General features: G+C 53.2%; 1 protein-coding gene across 5 annotated transcripts in view; it reads left to right on the top strand.

The window, feature by feature from the left end:
- Positions 1 to 22,570, top strand: part of PKD1 (polycystin 1, transient receptor potential channel interacting) — a 135,079-nt gene that overhangs the window by 98,720 nt on the left and 13,789 nt on the right. For 3 of the 5 annotated variants that reach the window (XM_054041457.1, XM_054041458.1, XM_054041456.1), the window contains exons 22-38: positions 589 to 733; positions 1,695 to 2,294; positions 3,499 to 3,655; positions 5,559 to 5,811; positions 6,587 to 6,782; positions 8,089 to 8,259; positions 9,045 to 9,188; positions 9,933 to 10,143; positions 11,266 to 11,392; positions 12,365 to 12,481; positions 13,075 to 13,124; positions 13,560 to 13,768; positions 15,161 to 15,260; positions 16,614 to 16,732; positions 18,123 to 18,325; positions 18,935 to 19,129; positions 21,859 to 21,998. In XM_054041457.1, the coding sequence (XP_053897432.1) occupies positions 589 to 733; positions 1,695 to 2,294; positions 3,499 to 3,655; positions 5,559 to 5,811; positions 6,587 to 6,782; positions 8,089 to 8,259; positions 9,045 to 9,188; positions 9,933 to 10,143; positions 11,266 to 11,392; positions 12,365 to 12,481; positions 13,075 to 13,124; positions 13,560 to 13,768; positions 15,161 to 15,260; positions 16,614 to 16,732; positions 18,123 to 18,325; positions 18,935 to 19,129; positions 21,859 to 21,998 (3,137 nt within the window). The remainder of the gene's footprint in view (positions 1 to 588; positions 734 to 1,694; positions 2,295 to 3,498; positions 3,656 to 5,558; positions 5,812 to 6,586; positions 6,783 to 8,088; positions 8,260 to 9,044; positions 9,189 to 9,932; positions 10,144 to 11,265; positions 11,393 to 12,364; positions 12,482 to 13,074; positions 13,125 to 13,559; positions 13,769 to 15,160; positions 15,261 to 16,613; positions 16,733 to 18,122; positions 18,326 to 18,934; positions 19,130 to 21,858; positions 21,999 to 22,570) is intronic. The other 2 variants (XM_054041460.1, XM_054041459.1) reach the window with 1 other exon arrangement.

Genomic DNA, 22,570 nt, shown 5'->3' with positions numbered 1-22,570 from the left:
CTCCCACAGCTCTAGGACATGTTTGAATGTTGGAGATGGATCCACTTAGAGCCAAATCCTGCTCCCGTTGAAGACAATGGAAAAAACCCAACCGCCTCTGGTTGTCTTCAACAGGAGTAAAATTCAGCCCTGAGGTAACAACTTGAAAGAAGCAACAAGAGACACATTCACTCCTGGTGTCAGAACCCCAGGGACTTGGGTGCCCTGCCTTGCGTTGGTACCACTAGACAGGCTATTATTGCAGTGCGAGTTGCCTAGGAACTACAGTGAAGGGAATTCTAGACGTCCAGTAGGTAGGTGGATTATGGTAGCAAGTGAGAGGGGTAAGTAGATGATTGGGGGAAAAAATGGACTTGGTTGTGGATAAAGTACAATCTGAAGAGAACTATTAGAGATGTGGCACACAGGGTGCACGGTCCCGATCCAGCAGCGCTCCCAAGCACAGGTTGAACTAGACACATGCACGTAGTCTCAGAGCCAGAGCGCTCAGCACTTGGTAGGACTGAACCCAGTAAGTACCATGCACAGCTGCTACTGCCGTTTATACAGAGTTGATTTCGCTGGATTAGCCTGCATTTCTAATGGCAGGTGGCGAGCAAGGAGCTTCTTTGCAGATCATGTCTGACCGGGACCTTGAGCAAGCTGGAAAGCATGATGGCCATCCTCCAGGGCGAAACCACTCAGGGCATCATGACACCGACAGCCATTGCGGACAACATCCTCAACATTACGGGTCAGTTCTGGGGGCCCCCAAGCAACGGGGACGTTCTCTAGGCGGTGTTCAGGGCATGGACGTCACTGCATGGGCGGGGGGTAGATTTTAAAAAGATGATCAGGGAAGGACCAGGCTAGAAAAGCTGGGAAAGGTTTCTTAGGCCTTCTCCCGGCTGGGAGATGTCCTGAGCAAAGGCTGCCTACAGCTAGTGTTTATCACAGAGGTGGGCCAGTGCCAAGCCCTCCATTTGAATAGCATCCCCCCCTCCAGGCGTTGGGGGAAAATCTGAATCTGTAGGTTGGGTCCACCTGTAATTTATCATCTCTCCGATTTTCCCACTGTCATCCTGCTGGTGCCTGTTCCCTGCTGGGGCATTTGAAACTGACAGCCCCTGAATTAATGAAGTCGTTGGTACTCTAGGGAACAGCCCGGTTTTAGGAAGCTTGAGGATAACAGAGGCAGCTTCCAGATGTGTGGGCTGCCATGCACAGCATCAAATTGGGCTTCATCCTTGACAGATGTGCTTATGGAAACTTCATTGGCCTCTGACATCACCTTCAGGTTACCTTTAAAGAAAGGCCCGTTATTGGCATGCTTGCAATGGGCTGCGTTTGTAATGGCATTACTCTTTATAGTTCCAGCGGTTTGTTATATCGGTTCTATGTGTCTATTTCCCTCCATCCACTTTTCTCGCAGCCCTTTCACAGAAGGAAGAGGAAGCCCACATTAGGATCTTGTAACTTTAGATCTTAACCACACCATAGGTTAGAGAAAACACAACGATGCAGAAGAGCGCTGTATGTTTAGCTATGGACGATGGAGAGCTTTCATTGTGGAAGGTCCTGTGTCACAATGCTGTAGTCCAATAGAAAGCCAGTAAGGAAGGAGGTTTCCTGATGGTTGTGGGAAGGAGTTGAGTGTTGCCTAGATTGTGGTCCTCACTGCTATTCCGTTTGCTATTTTACCTCTCTCCTTACAGGGGACTTAATACAACTCGTCAACACAGTTCCACAGGAGTCAAAACTCCAGGAATTGTGCAACGATCCCCACCGTGTGCTGGTAGCTTCCAAAGCCTACAGCCTGTCCTCCAGCCTGATGCGCATCCTCATGAAGTCCCGGGTGCTGAATGAGGAGCCCCTTGAATTGGTGGGAGGAGAAATCGTGGCCAAAGGCAAACGGTCTGATCCCCTCAACTTGCTCTGCTATGAGAACACGTTGGACTGCCAGTTCTCCATCCCCCAGGCCTTCAACACCACCTTCTCCGACCTGACCGACGTGATCCAAGTCATGTTCCGGGTGGACTCCAACCCCTTCCCCTTTGGCTACATCAGCAACTACACCGTGTCCACAGAGGTGGCCTCCATGGAGTTTCAAACCAACAACGGGACCCAGATTCCCATTGGGAGTCTGGACGCAGAGAAGGCCATCACTGTGATGGTACTGAACAATGCCATGACGAACATCTCCGCTGGCTCCGCAATCATTCAGGGAAAGACTTCGGTGAACCTAGTTGTTACGACAGAAAACAACAACAGAGAAGCAGGATTGCATTTCCAGCTCACCTACAGAGTCTTAAATGGTAGGTACCGCACTTTTTCTGCTGTTCAATATACTTTTCATCTGAAGGCCAGAGAGAGCACAGGGCCCGGGGCCTGCATGCTAAACGGGATCTGCTACAGGGCAGGGACCAGTCAAGCACAACACACGAGCATGGTGCAGCAAGGGATCAGGATTGAGAGCTGCACTGCAAGTCACGGCCATATGGGAGTCACTGTCCCCAGTGGGACTAGAGCTCAAATCCTTTGCTCTCCAGGAGCACTGGCCTGAACCACTGGAGCCAAAGGAGAATCCTGTTGGCATATAGCAGCCTCAAAGCTTCGTCCGTGTGTTCCAGTGACATTGGGCAGGGTAGATGCTTTCCAAATGCTTGGAGTCTAGCTGCGCTAGGACTGGTATATCATAGTCTCTGTGGACTTCCAGCCACTAGAGGGTGAGAGGATCATGCTTAGGATTCCCATTCCCTGCTGCAGAGGGGAGGGGGGATACCTAATTAGGGAGCCAGTCGCACTCCTCTGAGCCCAGGAGCTGCCGTTCCACCCGCCCCTTCCGCGAGGTGCACAAGCGGTGGAGGAAGTTCCTTACTCTCACCCCTGCGTCCCTGCAAGAGCCTGGCAGAACCTAGCCCCAGGTTTTACTAGGGCATGTCAGACACTGCAAGATACGCTACCGTTGTCTGGCTGCTCTCGCCCTGCACACCTGGTGCCACTCTCCTCTTGCAGGAGGAATGTCAGGCGGGTCTGGGCCTGTTCCCGCTGACTTCGCTGACCCAGGGTCAAACCCCAGTCGAGCATTTCCCCCTTGGAACACAAATGCGAATTGAGCTGCGCGGCGAGAATGGTTCGTGGGTTACCTCTGGCGTTAGTGACATGCTAAGATACAGCGGGACTGAGCATTTGTTCCTGAGCACCAAAGGCCCAGTCCCGCGCTGTGCAGAGCCACCTCCCTCCCTGCTGAGGGCAATGGGAGCGGAAGGCATGTAAACCCTTAGCAGCAGGTGCTCAGCATCTCTCAGGATGGATCCTTCCAACCAGTCCTGTATGGGCTGCTGACACTTGAGCATGGTACCAGGAGCAGTAGCACTTAACATTCACTTCTGTAAATATCACAGGTCCAATCTAGCAGCCCTCACTCAAACAAGACACCTGCTGAAGTCAGCAGGATTGGGGCCCACGCTGGGGGTTTGTAAAGGGCTTTCCATTCCCTCTCTTCCCCTTGCTGCCCAGATCGTTACATCTCGAGCGAGCTGGAGCCGTTCATCGCAGCCTACCTCTCTCCCTCGCCTGCGCCCAACGAGCACAACTGCAGCGCGGCCAAGAAGATCGGGCTGGAGGCCGTGGAGAGACGGGACCACAAGCGCTACACTTTCTTCATTTCCCCAATGTAAGAGAAAACAACCCCCCCCCCCCCCCCGTGTAACCCCTAGCCCTGGCTCTCGCTCGTGGCTTTAGACCATAAGCTTTTGGGGGCAGCTTACCCATTCTGGCGTCAGGCACATCTGCTGCTCCGGTCGCCCCTCGCTCCAAGTCTCGTTCCTGCCGGCATACGTGTCCCTCTGCTGGTAGGGCAGTTCGGTGCTTTTCCCCGTCTGGCCAAACTGAGGAGGTGTCTCCTTCCCGGGAAAGCAGCATCCCAGACAGAGTCCCAGTGTAATTACTATGACCCGCCCGCTCAGCTTCTTTACTAGGGCCCAGCCTCCCTTGAGCACCTGCCCAACTTCTCCTCACTCCAAGGGAACAGCCTCTCAGCGCTGCAGCTCCTTTCCCTTCAAAACCCCCTCCCTCCCCCCCCAACACCCCCTCCAAGCAAGCCTTCAGCACCCCTTCTCCAAGGTCAAATTTATTCACAGTACTGAGGCAGGGGTCTGCACCACCTCCCTCTCTGGGGGTCACCACTGCAGGGGGCTCATTCCCCAGAACTCAGTGGCTCCTTCACCCTGATGATGCAAGCTGAGTAAGGGGCTTCCTTCCACCCTCCCTTTCAGGGAACACCTACGTGAGCACCGGTGCCAACCTAGACCTCAACCCCACATCGCGAACGTGCTGCCCACGCCTCTTCCTTCTCATGCTCCAGTCACCCCCTGGCCCCATGTGGATTCTGCTCCGAGGCCCCAGCCGGGCTCCTTGCCCTTAGCCCATCCTGGCTGTTGCTCCAGGTCTGCCCGTCCGTGGACAGCTATTATGGGGCAGCCTTATATACTGCAGTCACTTGACTGTCACCTGCCCCTTTCCTAGCAGAGCTTGCTCCCAGTTTGGTCATGTGATCCAGAGAACTACACATCCCAGAATGCCTGTGCCGTGGAACTGCCCTTAAAGGGAACAGATGCACAGATCCCCTGCTATACAGTGCCAAAAACTTTGGGTGTGGAGGAGTGAGCTAGGCACTGGGTGGTCCTGAGTTCTAATCCTGACTCTTGACTTACTGTGTGGCCTTCCGCAAACCACCTTTGGCCTCTGTTCCTCATTTACCCCATCTGTAAAATGGGGCTATTGATATTCACCCACCTACCTGCCCACGTAGATCACTTGGCACTTTGAACACGTAAAGTTCTATATAAACGTTTAGTATTATTATTGTACTGTTAGATTTTGGGATCCAACCTTTCTTGTTTATTGCATTAATCATTGGTACAACTTCAGTAGTTGAAATATTTCTTTTTTTTTTCCACAGCAATAAATGTTTACGCCTCCCGTTATTTATGAACCACTCCTAGGTGTTACCCAAGAAGAAAGTTGGTGGACTGGGAATAGGTGGGGCCAGAGTAGAGCCACTGCTGTGTAATTTAGCACGGCTTCCAGGGCTTTTGGTAACAAGATTCTCAAAGAGGGATTCATAGTCTTAATGAACAAATCCTTTCCCAGGCCCACTATGAAAGTGTCACCCGGGTCAGGGTAACACAGTTAAGGGGTGGTGGGGTAGCTGTGCAAGTCTAGCCACCGATTCGCTTTTGCAAAAGAGGAGAATGTGCACTATAATTAGTGCATCTACCACACCGGGCTCCTAGTCCATGACTAACAGACATACAAACAATAATAAGTAATAAAGCCTTGGGGAGCCCATGAGTTCCCCCACAGCAAAAGGACTCTGTAACTTACTCACTATTAGTAGGATCCGTTTTCCTATGTCGCTTTGCACAGAAGTTGGTACTGAGTCAATTGCTCGCCACGCAGCAGGGCTGTTTGCATGGAAAGTCACTTGTGTGCCATAGATCGGCTCAGGATAGGGGTTCGCGGCTCATCCAGGGGCTGGCGGGTAAGCAGCCCCGTGCTTGCTCTTCTCTTTTTAGTACTGATGACACCACCAAGGACTATTACTTCAACATCACAAACCATTTCAGTTGGTCGCCGGTGGAGGTGACCCTGAGTTTGTACACCTCCTTGTGCCAGTACTTCAGTGAGCAGGAGATGCGGTGGAAGACGGAAGGCATCATCCCATTGGAGGACACCAGCCCGGATCAGGCTGTGTGCTTAACCCAACACCTGACAGCCTTCGGAGCCAGCCTGTTTGTTCCCCCAAACTCCGTCCAATTCATATTTCCTGTGAGTAAAAACAAAAACCAGACACTGGCGCTTTCCTGCACACTGGATAAATTAGCAGCTTGCTGACTTTTGAATGTGCCCGCTTGAAAAAACAACTGCTGCTCTCAACACATCTCACAAGCTAAGTAGAGTCATGCCTGATCTATGCTTGGATGGGAGACCAACCAGCAAGACCAAGGCCCCAGCATAGCCCCCTTGGGAACTTTGCTGCTGGAGGTGCCCTGTTTCAGAGAGATGTACACATCGGTCCTGACCAATTGTAGTCATTAAAAATCCCATAGCACTTTTACTGAGCGTAGGGTGGTTAAGCCCCAGGGTCCTGGCCAAATTCTGGTTGCATTTTGCTTACCTTCTCATTTTTGCCACAGAGTTCTTCCCTTCCTGCCCAAAGCTGTTGCATAGTTTTGTTTTACACTTTTAGAGGCTGCTCCTGCCAGGTGCTCTGTGCCTGAACTGATGGAGTTCAGGCTTCTGTGTAGCTCTGTAAGTGACGTCAAGGGGAGCTACAGGCGTTCAGCACTTTCCTGCATGAAGCCCTGGAGAACAGCTGAATTCCACTCCAGAGGTGGATGCATTTCAGCAGTGGGCAGGGTGATTGATGTGCATACGCATAGTCTGTACTCCAGTTAGGGAGCCTGCAGGATGGACGTCACTATGTAAGATGAAGATGTGTGTTACTTATTGTTATTGCAGTCAGTGAGGAGCGAACGTGAGGCTGTGAAGGGAGGAGGTTGTGGAGGGAAAAGCATCTTTCAATATCTTTCATTTTGCTTAGCCTCCTGGCCCAGGTCTCAACTACATCGTTTTGCTGACATGTGCCGTCTGCTTTGTGACATACTCTGTGGCCATACTGATTGTGCACAAACTGGACCTGATCGACATTAACCGAGTGGGAGTGATTCCGTTCTGCGGGAAGAATGGGATGTATAAATATGAGATCCTGGTGAAAACCGGCTGGGGCCGAGGATCAGGTCAGTAACAGCGTCACTCTCTGGAATGGCTGACCGTGGGGTAGCTCCATATTAGTCCTTTGAGACTTCTAGGCACCGCATCACAGCGAATCGCCCTGCATGGCACAGAACTTTCCCAGGGTTCTCCAGAGCAGCGAGGGAGGGTTGCCCCTGAGGATCTGGACGGTGTTTCCGGCTCTGAAAGGGACTGAGTTATTCTGCCATGGTCCGGCTCCTTCTTGCAATTCTGCTGAAAGCGTCCTTGTATGTCTTTGAGACGTTTTCAGTTCAGGCCAATTCAATGCGACTTCAAAAGGAAACAGCCCTCAGGTAAGTGTCAAATATAAATATGATCCACAGAGGACGGGTCTTCATACTGGGCTTGGGGCTTGATCCCGTGTCCATTTACCAGCCCTGCCTGTTCCTGATCGGGGGCGATGACTCCGCAGCACGATGCCCTCTTGCTCCTTTCTCCCGGGATTAGGCACAATTTCTCCTCCTCTCATTTTGTGGAGATGTTGCTCGTGGTTCCCGATCGTTTCAGGGAGAGCGTTGAATTTTACTCCAGCTGGCCCTTTGGGGCCAGCACTGCTATAAGACAGTGAGTTGGATTCTCTCCTGCTTTCTGTGCGTTGCCAGCACAATTAATCGCTTCACTCTGGTCCCTGAGTCTCTCTTAGCAGCGAGGAGGAAGGAGGCAGAAAGCTTGGGCTGGGATAGCAGCCACAACCGCTAGAAACATCATCTTTGGACTTTGAAACGCGAGCGGATATAATCTGGGAGCGTTGATTGAGCGTCTGTACAGAATGCCCTGGTGTCACTGTCGGATAGCTGCTCTCATTGGCGCCAATGGCTTCCCTGGGAGCAGGCTCATGCCCTGTCACCATGTCTGGGTCCTTATAGGCGAGCAGGGGACATTTAGGTGGCCCAGGTGAAACAAGGAGTGTCTGGCAGCTGGTCCCGGGGAGTAGTCAAAGAAAACAAGCCGTTCAGCCACTCCGTGGAAAGAACATCCAGAACAAACATCTCCTCCCACCAGGATGTCAGCAAGTTAAAGAACATTAGCTCACATCCCATCTCAGAAGGAAATATACTAAAGCCCATGTATCAATCCGATCTCACCAGCTGACTCTTCCAAGCTGTGTGTAACCCTATCTCTGGGTGTGGGGAGGCCAAGCCGCAACCATGGATACAAGCATGTTAATTTCTTACGGGTCTCTGGGTGGCCTCTCAAAAGGGCCATTTCATTTGGTCATAGGGTTGGGGGGAGAGAACTCTGCACTGGATGGGATCTGCCAAACTGAGCCCTCCTATTAACTCCTGCCAGGTACCACCGCCCACGTGGGGATCACCCTGTATGGCGTGGATAATAAAAGTGGTCACAGGCATCTGGATGGGGAGAACGCTTTCCACCGCAACAGCCTCGATGTTTTTCAGATTGCGACGGAACAGAGCCTGGGCAGCGTCTGGAAAATCCGCATCTGGCATGACAATAAAGGTGAGGCCTGGGCAGGTGTGCCAGGTTTGGACAGCTGGGACGATCACCATTGGGTTGGTGATTTACACTGGTGTAAGATCTGAATCAGACCTATGGTATTCGATATTCTTGCAAGGTTTCTGCCTGTGCCACTCTTGGCTACCCCCAGAAATCCTGCACGAGCAGCCATTCTTGCACGGGGGATTGTGCTGGGAAGCTGATGAACTCTGATGGGTAACTAAGAACATTCACTGCCTTAGGACACACCGCACTGTGGAGAGACATTATTGTCCATTGGCCACGGCCTGGGGCTGGCAGCCAGGGGACTTGAGCGCTTTCCCCAGCTCTGTCACTGCGTTTCCTTGGGAAAGTCTCTTCAGGCCACGTTTGCCAAAGGATTCTAATTCTGAGTGCCCAACCATAGACATGTAGGCTGACGTTTTCCAACGGGATTGCCTGGAATTAGGTGTGTAAATCTATGTGCAAGCCCCAAAATGATTTTCACAGATATCCTTGGTGCCTCAGCTACCGCAGATTGGGGCTATATTCTAGTTACCTACATTTGTAAAGTGCTTTGAGATGGAAGTGTCTGTCTTAGGCCCTTCCAGAGTGGCCCATCCCATAGCGCCTGTGGGTCACCCAGTCCCGTAGGGATGAGGAGTGCGATTGATACGCATTACTGACTGTTATTACTCTCCTGAGCTCATCCCCGGGGCTGTGCAGCTATTGATACTACGTGGCAACCCTGTGCAGCTGCAGAGGGATTGTCTGCCATGAGCCACGTCACTCTGTTTCCCTGCTCTTAGGACTCAGCCCTTCTTGGTACCTGCAGCACGTCATAGTCCGAGACCTGCAGACCAGCAAGAGCTACTTCTTCCTGGTGAATGACTGGCTGTCCGTGGAGAGCGAGGAGAATGACGGCATGGTGGAGAAGGAGGTCTATGCCGCCAGTGAGTGCTTGGCTGCTGGGACACGCGGCCTGGAACATTCAGTGTTCATGGGATACAAGGAGGAGGGCAGGGCAGGGCAGTTCCTGGGATTTTGGGGCTTGTTATTTTGTAGGGAATGTCAAAAGAGTGACGGTATGGACGACATCATGGGCTCCCAGTCAATGCCCTCACGCTGACTTGAGATTGGAGGTGCCATGCTGGCTTCTTTCTGCCTTTTACCTGCTCTGGCTCGGTCTTCTCCACTACCAGAGCATACATGGCAAAGAAGGCGGCCACAATGAAACCCCAGCTCTGAGGGATGGGTCCTGGCCTCACCACACAGACCCCCGTGAACCCCAGCTCTGACGGATGGGTCCTGGTCTCACCACACAGGCCCCCGTGAACCCCAGCTCTGACGGATGGGTCTCGGCCTCACCACACAGGCCCCCGTGAACCCCAGGACTGAGGGATGGGCCCCGGCCTCACCACACAAGCCCCCATGAACCCCAGCTCTGAGGGATGGGTCCCGGTCTCACCACACAGGTCCCCGTGAACCCCAGCTCTGCGGGATGGGTCTTGGTCTCACCACACAGGTCCCCGTGAACCCCAGCTCTGAGGGATGGGCCCCTGTCTCACCACACAGGCCCCCATGAGCTCCAGCTGTGAGGGCTGGTGGATCTAGGGCACAGAATGGCCTCCTCTGCAGAGCGTGGCTGTCACCTGCTCATCTCAGCCTGACCCTGGCTCTCTTTTCCCGGCATTCAGGTGAGACGGAATTGAGGAGCTTCCCTCGGATCTTCGTGGCGGAGCTGCAGCGGGGTTTCTTCGAGAAGCACGTTTGGCTCTCCATGTGGGACCGGCCCCCACGCAGCCGCTTCACTCGGGTGCAGAGAGCCACCTGCTGCTCCGCCCTCATCTTCCTCTTCCTCTGCGCCAACGCCGTGTGGTACGGCGTGGTGGGAGACGTCAATCTCAGGTGGGCCGCACATCCTACCGTGCTGCTCCTGGTCTCTCGGGCTCACCTTACCAAGCCTCTGCCCTGGTCTAGCACCACCCATCCCATGTCCTGCCTGGTAACGGCCTGCGCAGTCACCTGGCTGTGTGGCACGCGGACCATGATCCTGTGACGCCCCAGACCCTTGATCTATCACCTTCCTACGATCCTCCATTTCCACCAGTGTAAAGGAAAAGGAGCTCCCCGACCTCCCTATCACAAGAATCTGTGAATTGTTCCCATGCTCAGATACCACTAGGATGGGCATCATAGAATAGCCTGGATGGAGAGATCTTGCTGCTCCCTCTCTCTCTTTGGCTCCACCCCCCCCCTCTTATTTTTGCCTGTAGAGAAATATTTCAGACCTTGCCAATATTCTCCCTCCTGACACTTGTGATGGGGCTAAGAAGCAGCTGTGAAGGTGTCCCGCTTGCTCTGGACACAAGTGCCAGGTGTGGGGACTCCTGGCAGAAAGCAGCAGAGAGACACAGCTCCTGGGTGGAATTTTTCCAATAGCCCAACCCTGATTTGTTCTGTGGTTCGGGACTTGGGAGGCTTTTTATATCCTGGGAAAAAGCAAAGTAACAAAGCATCTAAAAATGAGCCCGAGAGAGAGAGGGACAGAGCAGGTCAACAGCAGCTGCAGTCGTTTGCTGCATAATCAGAATTTCACCAGACCACAACAGCCCTTCACTTTGGTACTAATAACGCCATGCGAAAGGCTTTCTGCTCCAGATCCTCCAAGTTAGGCAGGTACCTTTGATACGTTTGAGGTACCATCCATTTCAAATCAAATCCTGTTGATTTAGGACCTAAATACCTGTGAGGATCTGAGCCTAAGCCAGGGCTCTATTCTGCGCTCCTTGCACACCCAAAACTCCCAGCAATGTCTTCTCGACAGTGTCCCTTTGAAAATGGCTTTTCCCTTCCAAACGCTGGCTCCCTAGTTCAAGTGTCAAGTATCAGGGGGTAGCCGTGTTAGTCTGTATCTATCTGTATCTGTTAGTCTTTAAGGTGCCACCAGACTCTTTGTTGTTTTAGTTCAAGTGGTGATACAAGTGATGTTGGTTCTGACATCTTTCTCCTTTTCCTGACCTTCTCCAGTCACGTGGCTGTTTCCAACCTGATCCCACTCAGCGTTGACACGGTGGCTGTTGGTTTGGTGTCCAGCGTTGTGGTCTATCCATTGTACCTGGTCATTTTATTCCTCTTCAGGATGGCTCGTAGCAAGGTAACAGGGAAGAAAAATCACTGACTTTCAAGGGGTGTTTTATGACAACAGATTTGCTTATAGCGGGCCAGCATCTGTCATCCTTACTCCCATTGTGTAGTATCTTACTTCAGGAGTAACAGCATGGACAGAAGTAAGAGGCACAGAATCTGGCCCATAGCGATGCTACAGAAGCGTTCCGTGCCCATACAAATAGCAGCTTTGATTCTCCTTTCACTCACACCCTCCTAAATCAGGTGTTGCTCCTCTGCGTCCAGTAGGCTGCCGGGGTATAAATGATAGGAGATCCAGTCCCACAGACACATCAGGCAGGTGAGACCAGAACAAAACTCCAAGTGGGAATATGCCAATTGTAATGAAGAACGATGGGAGGCGAGCACCATAGGAGAGACTCTCAGAAAGTCGTGGGGGGTGGGGGAGGGGATGGACCCAACCGGAATCAGGACAGGAGAACTTGTGGCACCTTAGAGACTAACACATTTCTTTGGGAAAGGTGCTCAGCAGGCGATTGCGAGCTGTCCCTGTGCTGGTATGCCCTTGGCGGGGGGAGACGTCAGACTCAGGGGCACCATGCAGGCACCTGGTGTCATTTGACTTGTAAGCATTGGCCGGTGAGAGCTGCCCTGGGAGGTAGTTGAAAAACCCACGTGGGTTTGGGGCGCTCCCCTGGTTTTGCTCTCACTGTTGCCAGGCAGACCAGGGTTGCCCGTTTCAGGGTGCTGATGGGGTCACGCGCACGGTTGTGTTACCAAGCCATTTATTTGCTGGTGTAACACGTAGGGCAAGTCAAGAGCGTCTGCTCGCTGATCTAATGGATGGGGCAGCCGAAGGAGGGGCTGCGGCCTGGAGCGCCAGTGTAGGTGGTGCCAGACCTGAAGGGGAGGGAGTGGGGCCATACATTAATTATACAAGCGAGACCTATTTCTTAGCCAGAACAATGGCCTCACCCTCCCCTCCCCGCCTCTTGTGCAGGCGTCCATCAGCCACACCCTGACCCACTCGGACCAGCAGTCCTTAGAGATCGATAACTACCTGGACTCCTCCTTCCTGGAGAGCTCCTTCCTCACCTTCCCCGGGATCCGGGCCGAGGTAAGCAGGCGACGGGACAACTCTCTTGCCTAACGGAGGCACAAAGCAGGCAGTTCCGAGTGCTTCCCCCGGCCCATCCGCGCACCATTCAGCCTCCTTCTGTCCCTGTGTGTGGCTGCGGAGCGGTGTCATGAGTTAATGCGGCGGGTACAGGGAAGAGTGGGAGCTGGCACACGGTACGGCCCCTGGCTGAGTCCCTGATGCGTAAGGGAGGGGTGGAAGCCATGCAGAGTGAGAGCAGCATGCTCTCAGGCCCCCACCTACCCAAGGCACTTAATGATACTCAGCATCCATCCAGCGCTTTCTGTCCGATACACGTTAATGCCCCGATCGGCCCGGCGCCCCCTCGCCTTCTACAGTGGGAAATGGAGGCAGAGGGGGCTGTGAATTGCCGAAAGACATAGAGCGAGTCAGCATCGGGGCCAGTGAGTGACTGAGTGCCTGGCTTCCAGTCCTGTGCCCAGACCGCGAGGCTGGCCCCTCCCTGCTGCCATTTCCCCTGCCTGACCCCCCTGGAGAGCCCCTGGCCCTGCAGTGTTGATCAGCTCTGATTTTAACCAAAACCCAGCCAGCATTCTGCTCCTTCCCCACAGGCCTTTTCCGAGCAAACCAAAACCGACTTGTTCCTGGACGATTCCAAAAGGTGAGCAAGCTGCCGGGGATGAAAGCCAGTAGGGATTCTGCATTTGTACGGGCTCTGGGCACGTATGCAGACACTTCCTTTCATGGAAGACAGTCAGTTGTGGGTGGGGGAGTCTGAGACATCAAGCCCTGATTAATGTCAGTGGGCAAAAGGCTCCATTTTATTGTGGTTGGTCATTTTTTGTGGCTAAGAGGTGAGGCGCATCTGCCAGCTTTATTGCCACCACAGGCTGCATTTTGATTTCTCCCAGGGGTAGGGGTTCTGCCCTGCTTGTGTGTATTGATTAGCAAACGCAATAAATCAGTGCGTCTGGAAGGCAGGATGCTGGCTTCTGATACAAATCCCCCTGGAGAACATTATCCCGGCTATTAATACACAGCGCTCTGTCTCCCACTGCCAACCTGGGAACATCCCGCTCTGCCTTCTGTCCCACAGTCTGATTCGGTGGCACTCCAACGAGGCCCTGCTCAACTGGCCAGATCTCCTCAGCGACCCCTCCATCATGGGCAACACCATCCAGAAGCTGAAGCGGGGACGGGCCAGCCGCCATCTGGGGCTCGAGGTGCCTCTGCCGGCCGAGGAGGACAGCTTGTCGCTTGGCTTGCACCAAGGGCAGACCAAATACTTCTCTGCCTCAGGTGGGGGTGAGCAGGGCGTGCTTTGCTCCGGTAGTGCTGTAGGGAGGGGCATTTGGCCTTAGTGATTCCCTGCTGTCTAGTACTCGCTACCGTGGTCAGTTATGCCTGGACACAGACTGAGTAGGGGGAGTTTTGTGCATCAGAACCCCGCTTTATTTCTGGTCCTAAAGTCAGTGACTCCTCCAGTTCCCTGCGTCCAATGCGCCAGCCTTCACACCCCCTGCCCTTGACCACTGTGAAAGGGGACGGTGCTAAGATAAAAGTCCTGGGCCCAATCCCTTGACTCCTACAGGCAATTGGGCTGAGCGAGGGCGTCTGGATTCGGCCCATCTATCACCGATGGCGACCCTCATAGCCACAGGGTTATCGCTGCCTCCTTTGGCCAGGGCACCCTGCGATGACTCCTCAGGTCTGGCTGACGGAGCAAAAGGCCATTTGGTTCAGCCCAAGTGTTGAATGGACCCATTAGACCTTTCTCCTTATATTGGGAGTCCGAATCCAAAAGCGATCAGAACGGGTCAAGGACTCGGGCCTGCAGCAAGTCACTGGCTGCAAACCCTGCTCAGAGCAGGCGGCCCCAGCCCTCAGGGCATGGGAAGGAGGCACTCTGGCCCTCCGACATCACACTGCTCCCGTGTCTGAGCATGGCCTGTTCCTAGCCTGGCTTGCACCCCCCACCCCCACCTGTCCTGGGCCACCAGCCAGCTTTCATCCCAGCAGAGGAGGCCACACTGCACTTTAACTGAAAAAAATCCCCCAGGTCCGGGTTTGCATTTGCCTCGGAGCTCTTTAATACGGGGCCTTTAAAAGCAGAGGAGCTAACGCCCTAGGAGATGGGCGGCAGAGAGCAATCCTGCGCTGACCCAGGGCAGCGGAGCTGCAGACCTGTTTGCTGTCACCGCCTGGCCCATCGTCAGGGCTATTGCAGCGTGGGCAGGCAGTCAGACTCCGGGCCCAGGGGCAGCTCTTACGCCCGGGGGGGAGTCCACTGAACCCACGGCATTACCCTGCTGTCAAACCCTGGGAGCAAGGGGAGACTCTCACACCCAGGGTGTCTGAATTCCCCAGGGACCTGCGCATCCTCATCCATGAGCCCCTGAAGTGACCCTAAAAGATTGTGCTCCCCAATTCGTGCATCCATCCAGGTGGCCAAGTAGGTTCACACTGGGCGCAGGAGTGATACTGGGGGGCAGGTGGGGAGCCATAGGAGGAGGTTCAAGGTGGCTGTGCAGGAGGGGACCCCTATAGCTTCACCTGTGTGGAAACTGGCCTGAAGTCCTCCCCCATTCCACCGAGAGGTGCTGGGAACAGATCGAGCAGCCCCGTTAACAGGGAGAGGGAGTTGGTTAACGCTTGGGGGGCTAACTTTCCCGCCCTGCTGTTGTCTGTCCCTCTCAGATGAAGATCTGATACGGCAGATCCTAGCCGACGGAGCTAGCGGCATCTCCCAGGATACGGGGCAGTACGCCAGAGCTGAAACGGACTTGATCTCAGGCCTGTAAGTACACAGGGAGAAAAGAGTGCTTAAACAAGGTGTGGCGCTTGAGCGCTTCCCGCCGGGAATGTGGGGGACAGGGGCGACGGATTCTGCCTAAAAGAGGGTGGGCCACGAGGCTCTGCCCCCTCCTTGGCCCCGCCCCGCCCCTCCTCCTCCCCACGAACCCCCCCACCTCAGTCAAGCCGGAAGCCAGAGCCGGACTGGGAAGCCCGGGCCCCTCTACCTGCCCAGTGTGGGAGGGGCCCGAGAGCAGCCCCTGGCCCATGTCCCCGCCGCCCCCCATGTGGCTCCTACCCCGACCTGGCTCCAGCTTCTGGCATGGCAGGGGCCCCAGAGGGCAAAGAGCCGCTTCCGGTCCCTGGTAAGAGCCACGGGGGGCTGCAGGCGAGCACCTTGGTGAAGGAGCCTCCAGAAGCAACAGAAGCGTCTCTGTAGCCATTTCCTTTGAGCTGCTCCGCGAGTGCCGCTGGTGCAGGTCAGCTCTGCCCGAGAGCAGCTCCACAACAACGACGCTGGGGAGAGAGGATTTGAACCTCACCATGACTTTGATCAAAGCCCCTCTGTCCAGAGCCCATCCTAGCCCGGATACTGCTCTGTGCCTGGCTGACTGCGATCTCCCAGTGTCTGGGTTTATAGCCCAGTTTAAACAGTGCCAGGAAAGTAGCAGGGACTCTCTGCCTCGCCATGCCCCTGTAAGATATAAAACAGAGTCCATCAGTCTGACCCGGCTGCGCAGGGTCTGCGTTGGGGGCACCGTGGGCAGGCTGCTGGAAGAGCAATTTCCAAAAGTCAGCAGCAGAAACCTGAGCAGCCTTGCACTCCTGCTGTCCCTTCTCTGCAGGCGGTGACTCAAACCAGGTGGCCCAGTGGGACGTAGGCAGATCCCACTGACTGATGCTGCCGTAACTTGTATCTTGCCCGTGACTGCAGGGCATAACGGTAGTGATTCCCATTGAGCAGGCTGGTAGCAGGGAGGACTGGCTCTCTCACGAAGCACACACCTTTAAAAAGAAGAAAAGCTTCTAATCAGCCACAGAGTTGCCTGAGGCTGGTGCTAGATTAAATGTCACATTGCTTGGGCTCAGAATCCTCTCTCTAGGGCCCTCCGAACCAGGCTGCCGCTGGTTTGCTTACCACAGAGATAGGGTGACCAGATGTCTCGATTTTATAGGGACAGTCCTGATTTTTGGGTCTTTTTCTTATATAGCCTCCTATTACCCCCACCCCCTGTCCTGATTTTTCATACTTGCTGTCTGGTCACCCTACACAGAGACCGCGTGTCTGATGGAGTGTCTCTTGCAAAGCAAACCCGGGTTTAAGCCCCATGCTAATAACGTTGATTTGCCCTGGCAGATCCAGCGTGTTTGGGGAGAAGACAGAGACCATCATGCTGCAGCGGCTGAATGAGAAAGGACAGAACATAGCAGCCCCTCCCAGGGAAGTGAGCAGATCTGCCAAGTCTACATGGACAGGTACTGGGCGGGCAGGGCCTTCTCTGATGTCAGTGCCCAGTGCAAAGGACATGCTCCCTGAAACAAGCTAGGCAAAGAAAGGAGCTCAGATGTTATGGAAATAAGGGGTGGATAAGCAGATAGACACAGACAGACAGGCTGCCGTGAGGTGCACCCCTTTATGAGCCAGGTTCAGAAGGGGGCATGCTACTTGCATACAATTCTCCAGCTCTCTAGTCCTTACCATGTCAGGATCTTTTTCCCTTTGTTCCCTGGGCTCTCGTTAAAATCATCCTAAAAACCCCTTCTGGAAAAGCCTTAACTCGGCATGTTGTGCTCAACAACAAAGCCACCACTCCCCACTCCCACAGGGGGGTTGATTGCAGGAGCAGGTTACCAAGGTGAACTAATTAGACCTGAAGGTAGGGGAGGGTCCTGATGTCAGCGCAGGGGAAAGGGAGTTAGAACTCAAATGAAAACTCAAACCAGTTAAACAAGAGCGAGGGAGAAGGAAAGGAGACTTCGTGCTGTGACGTATAACATGGGCAAACAAACAGTCCACACCGTCTCCCTACAGGCCAGCCTCTCCCATGGCCAGGAGGCGGAGAGCTGAACAGATGGGAGACGGGTCATGGGTGGTGATAGGTTCTTGGCTTCTCCACTTAAGGGTCCTGGTAAGGCGCTAAGAGCAGTGGCTTTCTTAGCACGAGCTGTCCTGCTTTCAGAGACACCCCCCAGAAATTTCTTGCACTACAGCCTCTCTTCTCAGTGCAGAAAACTGAACATGGAGCCGGGGTTCTTGGGCCTATTAAAATCCATCCATTGGTTTTACCTGAACTACTGTAGTATCTGATTTGTACAGCATAGTCACACGGCTGGAGGAAAGCGTCTCTCTGTCTAAGCAGCCCCTCCTGGACAGGGTGGCTTAGAGGCATAAGCAGCCGGTTAGGAGGAGTCAAGACTCCCGGTGACGTGCGGGTTCAAAGCCTCGCAGGGTCACCCTTGTCCTTCCCAGGTAAACGGAACGAGCTCCTTGGATTGGGTCTTCCGGGTGACACCTTAAGCCAAGGCTCTGGCTGGGCATTAAAGATCCCCTGGGCCTTTGGTAAGATTTGGTGAGTGAGGGCCAGTGTCTGGGTCAGAATGGCTGCCCTGCCCCATGTCCACACGGTGCAGTTTGCAGACGGGTGGCTACTGCCCTTCGCTTCAGGGAGGGATGCATTCCAGCAGCGAGCTATGGATGTGGTCTGTCCAGCATGGTGGGGGAGAGGGGCCGCAGAAATCCGGACGATCCGTCTAAAGAGCACCCAGGTTTCTGAGGGCTCCCCACAACGGCTCGGGTCTCTGGTAGGGCTGGCGGTTGCCGGCAGCACCGTTGTGGGATTTCAGCCCCTTGCTTTGCTCCCTGCAGTTGCAGACCACGCGTTCAGGAAGCGCCTGCTGCCGCATTGGTGCTCGTACCTAGCTCACGCCGTCAGCCTCCTCCTCTTTGCCACCTCCATTGGGGTCTCCGTGTGGATCGGAGTGGGCTTCACCTCCAGCGTTGCCCTCATGTGGCTCATCTCAGGGATATTCAGCTTCCTGGCATCCTTCTTGGTCTGGGAACCTCTGAAGGTAAGGAGGGGTGTGGAGAGAGAGAGAGAGAGAGAGTGTGTAATTTCTTTTCCAGGTAGCTGAAATTGCTTAATGTCTCATGATCTTCAGTATCCACCAGTCTAGGCTGCACAGGGTCCTGCTTCTCTCTCTTTCATTCCCCTAAGTTACTGCAGATTTTGAAAGGGGATCAGCTCTGATTGAACTGGCACCGAGAAGCCCTCGGCAAGCCGTGAAATGGTTCAATCTCTCTGCCTGTGGCAGGGAAGCATCTGTGGAAATTATAGCGGTGTAAAGCTGGACCCTCTATCACTGTTGTGTATCAGGCCGTACAGCATCCGGCGTTGGGAGAACGGATGTTCTTCCCCACCCCCAGCACAATTCGATGGGGCAAACGGAGACTAAATCTCAGATGGCAACAGTCAGACAGGCTTTACCTCAGCGAGGAGAAATCTGTTAGCACAGACCCATGGTCGGCTGCCATGGAGATGCATGGATCCAAGTCGAGGCCGGCTCCTCTATTCAAGCTTGAATCCATGTTGGGAACAGCGAAGATGTTCCCTACATGGCCTTGTGCTGGTGGGGTTGCTATACAGGTGCCTTAAAGCCCGTTGATTTCCTGGGTCACAGGTTTTGCTGGAAGCCCTTTATTTCGCACTGGTTGCAAAGCGCCTGCACCCGGAGGAAGACGACACACTGGTGGAGTATCCATTTGTCGAGCACGTTTCAGAGAAGATCAACAAAGTCCGACCTCCTCAGGGATTTGCCCTTTTCCAGGCCAAGGAGGAGGCCAGGAAGGTCAAACTGCTTCACAAGATGCTAAAGGTAAAGTGCCTGGCAAACTACCTGGAGATCTTTTTTTGATGAGATGACAAGTTTGGTTGATAAAGGTAATAGCGTTGACGTAATAGACTTTGATTTCTGTAGGGCACTGGACTTGGTACCACACAAGACTTTGATTAAACAACTAGAACGATATAAAATGACCGTGGCACGTATTAACTGAATTAAAAACTGGCTCACTGATACGTCTCAACATGCAACTGTAAATGGGGAACCATCACCGTGCAGGTGTGTTTCCAGTGGGCTCCTGCAGGGATCGGTTCTTGGCTCTACGCTATTTAACATTTTTATCAGTGACCTGGAAGAAAACCTAAAATCAGCCCTGATAAAGTTTGCAAGTGACACAAAAATTGGAGGAGTGGTAAATAATGAAGAAGACAGGTCACTGATACAGAGCAATCTGGATCGCTTGGTAAACAGGGTGCATGCAAACAATATGCATTTTAATAGACTAAATGTAACTATCTCAGAACAAAGAATATACTTACAGGGTGGGGGATTCTATCCTGGGAAGTGCAGACTCTAAAAAAGATTGGGGGGGTGATGGTGGGTAATCAGCTGAAGCTGTCCAAAAGGCCTAATGCAATCGTGAGATACATAAATAGGGGAATATCAAGTAGAAATAGAGAGGTCATTTTACCTCTGTATTTGGACTGAGTGCAATCACTGCTGGCATCCTGTGTCCAGTTCTGGTGTCCACAGTTCAAGAAGGATGTTGATAAATTGGAGAGGGGTCAGAGAAGGGCCATGAGAGTGATTAAACAAGATTAGAAAACCTGCCTTATTGTGCTAAATTAAATAGATTGCGCTTCTGGAGTCTAAAAAGAGATGTTTAAGGGGTGACGATTACAATCTAAATACCTAGATGGGGAACAAATATTTAATACTGGGCTTTTCCATCTAGCCGAGAAAGGTCTAGCACAATCCAATGTCTGGAAGTTGAAGCTAGACAAAGACAGGAAATAAGGTATCAAGTTTGAACAAGTGAGGGGAATTAACCATTGGAACAATGTACCAAGGGTCGTGGTGGATTCTCCATCAGTGACAATTTTGAAATCAAGATTGGATGTTTTTCTAAAAGACCTGCTCTAGGAATGATTGCAGGGGGGCAGTTCTCGGACCTGTGGTATTGAGGAAGTCAGGCTAGCCAATCGCAATGGTCCTTCCTGACTTTGGAATCCATAAGTACCCTGGATACTCCTCCCTGCTTTCTACCTTACTGAGACTCTGAGCTTGGGCCCAAGGTGCGGCCTGGCCCCTCCTTGCATCAGAGTCCACCTGCAGTAACGGGCCATGGAACGTGGGCTGCTCCAAACACCATCTTTGTGACTGCAAGCTGCCCAGCCTAGCAAGTGAGCACCACTGAATGGCAAGCAATAGCACTGCCCTGAAAGGGTTAGGAACCACTGACCTAAAGGACACTCCTGCTACGAACCTTATATCAGGTTAGAAGAACAAAGCAAAGAAACTAACTGTGCCTGCCTGTGCGGCTTATATGAAGGGCTGGGTGAGTCTTTCCAGACTTGGAGGCCCACCGCACAGGTTTTGTTTAAAAGTGGGAGGAATGGCTAGAGCACGGGACTGGGACTCAGGAGACGTGGGTTCTCTTCCCAACTCTGCCACTGGGTTGCTGGGTGACCTTGGGCAAGTCCCTTCCCAGGTCCATGCCTCAGTTTCCCCATTTGCACAATGGAGTGATGATCCTGACCACCTTTCTAGAGCGCTTTGAGATCTGTGAATGAAAAGCATTACGTCTGAGCTACATGGTGGGGTTCCAAATCTAAGGGCATGTCTACACTTACCTCCGGAGCGATCAATCCAGCGGGGGTTGATTTATTACGTCTAGTGAAGACATGATAAATCGACTGCCGAGCGCTCTCCCGTCGACTCCGGTACCCCACCGGAGCGAGAAGCGTGGGCGGAGTCGATGGGGGAGCGTCAGCCGTCGACCTACCGCAGTGAAAACACTGTGGTGAGTAGATCTAAGTACGTCAACTTCAGCTACGTTATTCACATAGCTGAAGTTGCATAACTTAGATCGATCCCCCCCAGTGTAGACCAGGCCCAAGAAGAACGGAACTATATCCTCCCCGTGAAATCAGTTGGTTTGGAGTCAAAACATTCCCTTGCAGGGCTGGAGACACAACAGCTCCGGCCTTGGGCACAAGAAAATGGAACAGGCCCAGTGAAATGCAAACAGCCAACCAGCTGTGAAAAGGAGCTTCCATCGCTTTAAAGATCTTTCCCTGTTAATACTCCCAGCTGGTGCTAGCAACACAGCCGGGGTTTAAAAGCTGTGCTGTGTTGAACTGGGCGCTATCCCTTTCAAGAACGGAAACCCCGCTAAATGGGAAGCCGTTACATAAGCAGCGCTGTCAGCATGGAGCGCGCCAGGATGTTGTGCAATCTGTATTGACTTGAACATGGCCGGTTTGAGGAAAAAAATTGTTACGAGGCCATGGTCTGGGTCTGGATTTCATTTAACGGCAGCTCCCATATGGAAAAAAAAAAAAAAAAAAAACATACCAGGATGTTGGGGCCTGCTCCTGCTCCCAATGGGGGTCTTGTCATTGACATCCAAGGCGAGCAGGGTCCAGCCCATGGGGCGCAGGACAGCTTCATGTGCGCAGCCCTGCTTCTACTGAGGTAGGCACCGTGCCCTAGGCTGAGAGCAGCCCCCTTACTGCCTGCCTCTGTTTTCTGCTTGCCAGAGTTTCCTGATCTATATGTTGTTCTTGCTGGTGACCTTGCTCACCAACTACGGCGACGCCTCCCGCAACGGCAGGGCCTTCCTCTTGCAAAGCTCCCTCAAGCAGCAGCTCGGCAGCGAGGAATTCCTCCGCATCAAGAGGTAATTGCAAAGCCCCGTGGGTTGTTCCATCCTCCGGGCCAGGCAGCCTCAGGCTGTGCACTGGGGGGTTCGCGCTGGAAGTCAGTGAGCAGACGCGTTTCTATACCTGTCACAAATTACACACATGCAAATACCAAATCATCTGTGGTCGCTGCTCCCATTCGAACGGGACAGTCACCGGTGCGTCCAGGCTCCTGGTGTTAGACAGGAGAGACTGTCCCTTCACTAACTGTATTGCTCGGGTTCCTTCTCCCATCATTAGGCACCCAGGGATGCACAAAATCCTCAGTGCTGAGGTGATAATGTACGTGTCCGAGTTGCCAGATGTTAATTTTAGAAATTCACCTTGGGAGGTCAAGGATAGTTTTATGACTGACACCCAGCGCAGGAATTCAGGAGGAGATCTGTATTCTAGTTCTGCCTCCATCACACCTTCCCTGGGGGGCACGTCCTTTCATTGCTTGGTGCCTCCATTTCCCTGTCTGTAAAATGAGGATAGGGATTCTGTGAGCTTTAATTCATTAATGTTTCTAAAGGATTGAGCTCCACTGTTGGAAGGAGCTATACAAATG

Source organism: Malaclemys terrapin, chromosome 10, assembly GCF_027887155.1.
Source record: "Malaclemys terrapin pileata isolate rMalTer1 chromosome 10, rMalTer1.hap1, whole genome shotgun sequence".
Lineage (NCBI taxonomy): Eukaryota > Metazoa > Chordata > Testudines > Emydidae > Malaclemys > Malaclemys terrapin.
Note: the sequence above shows the minus strand (reverse complement) of the source record. Positions and strands in the feature narration are given on the sequence as shown.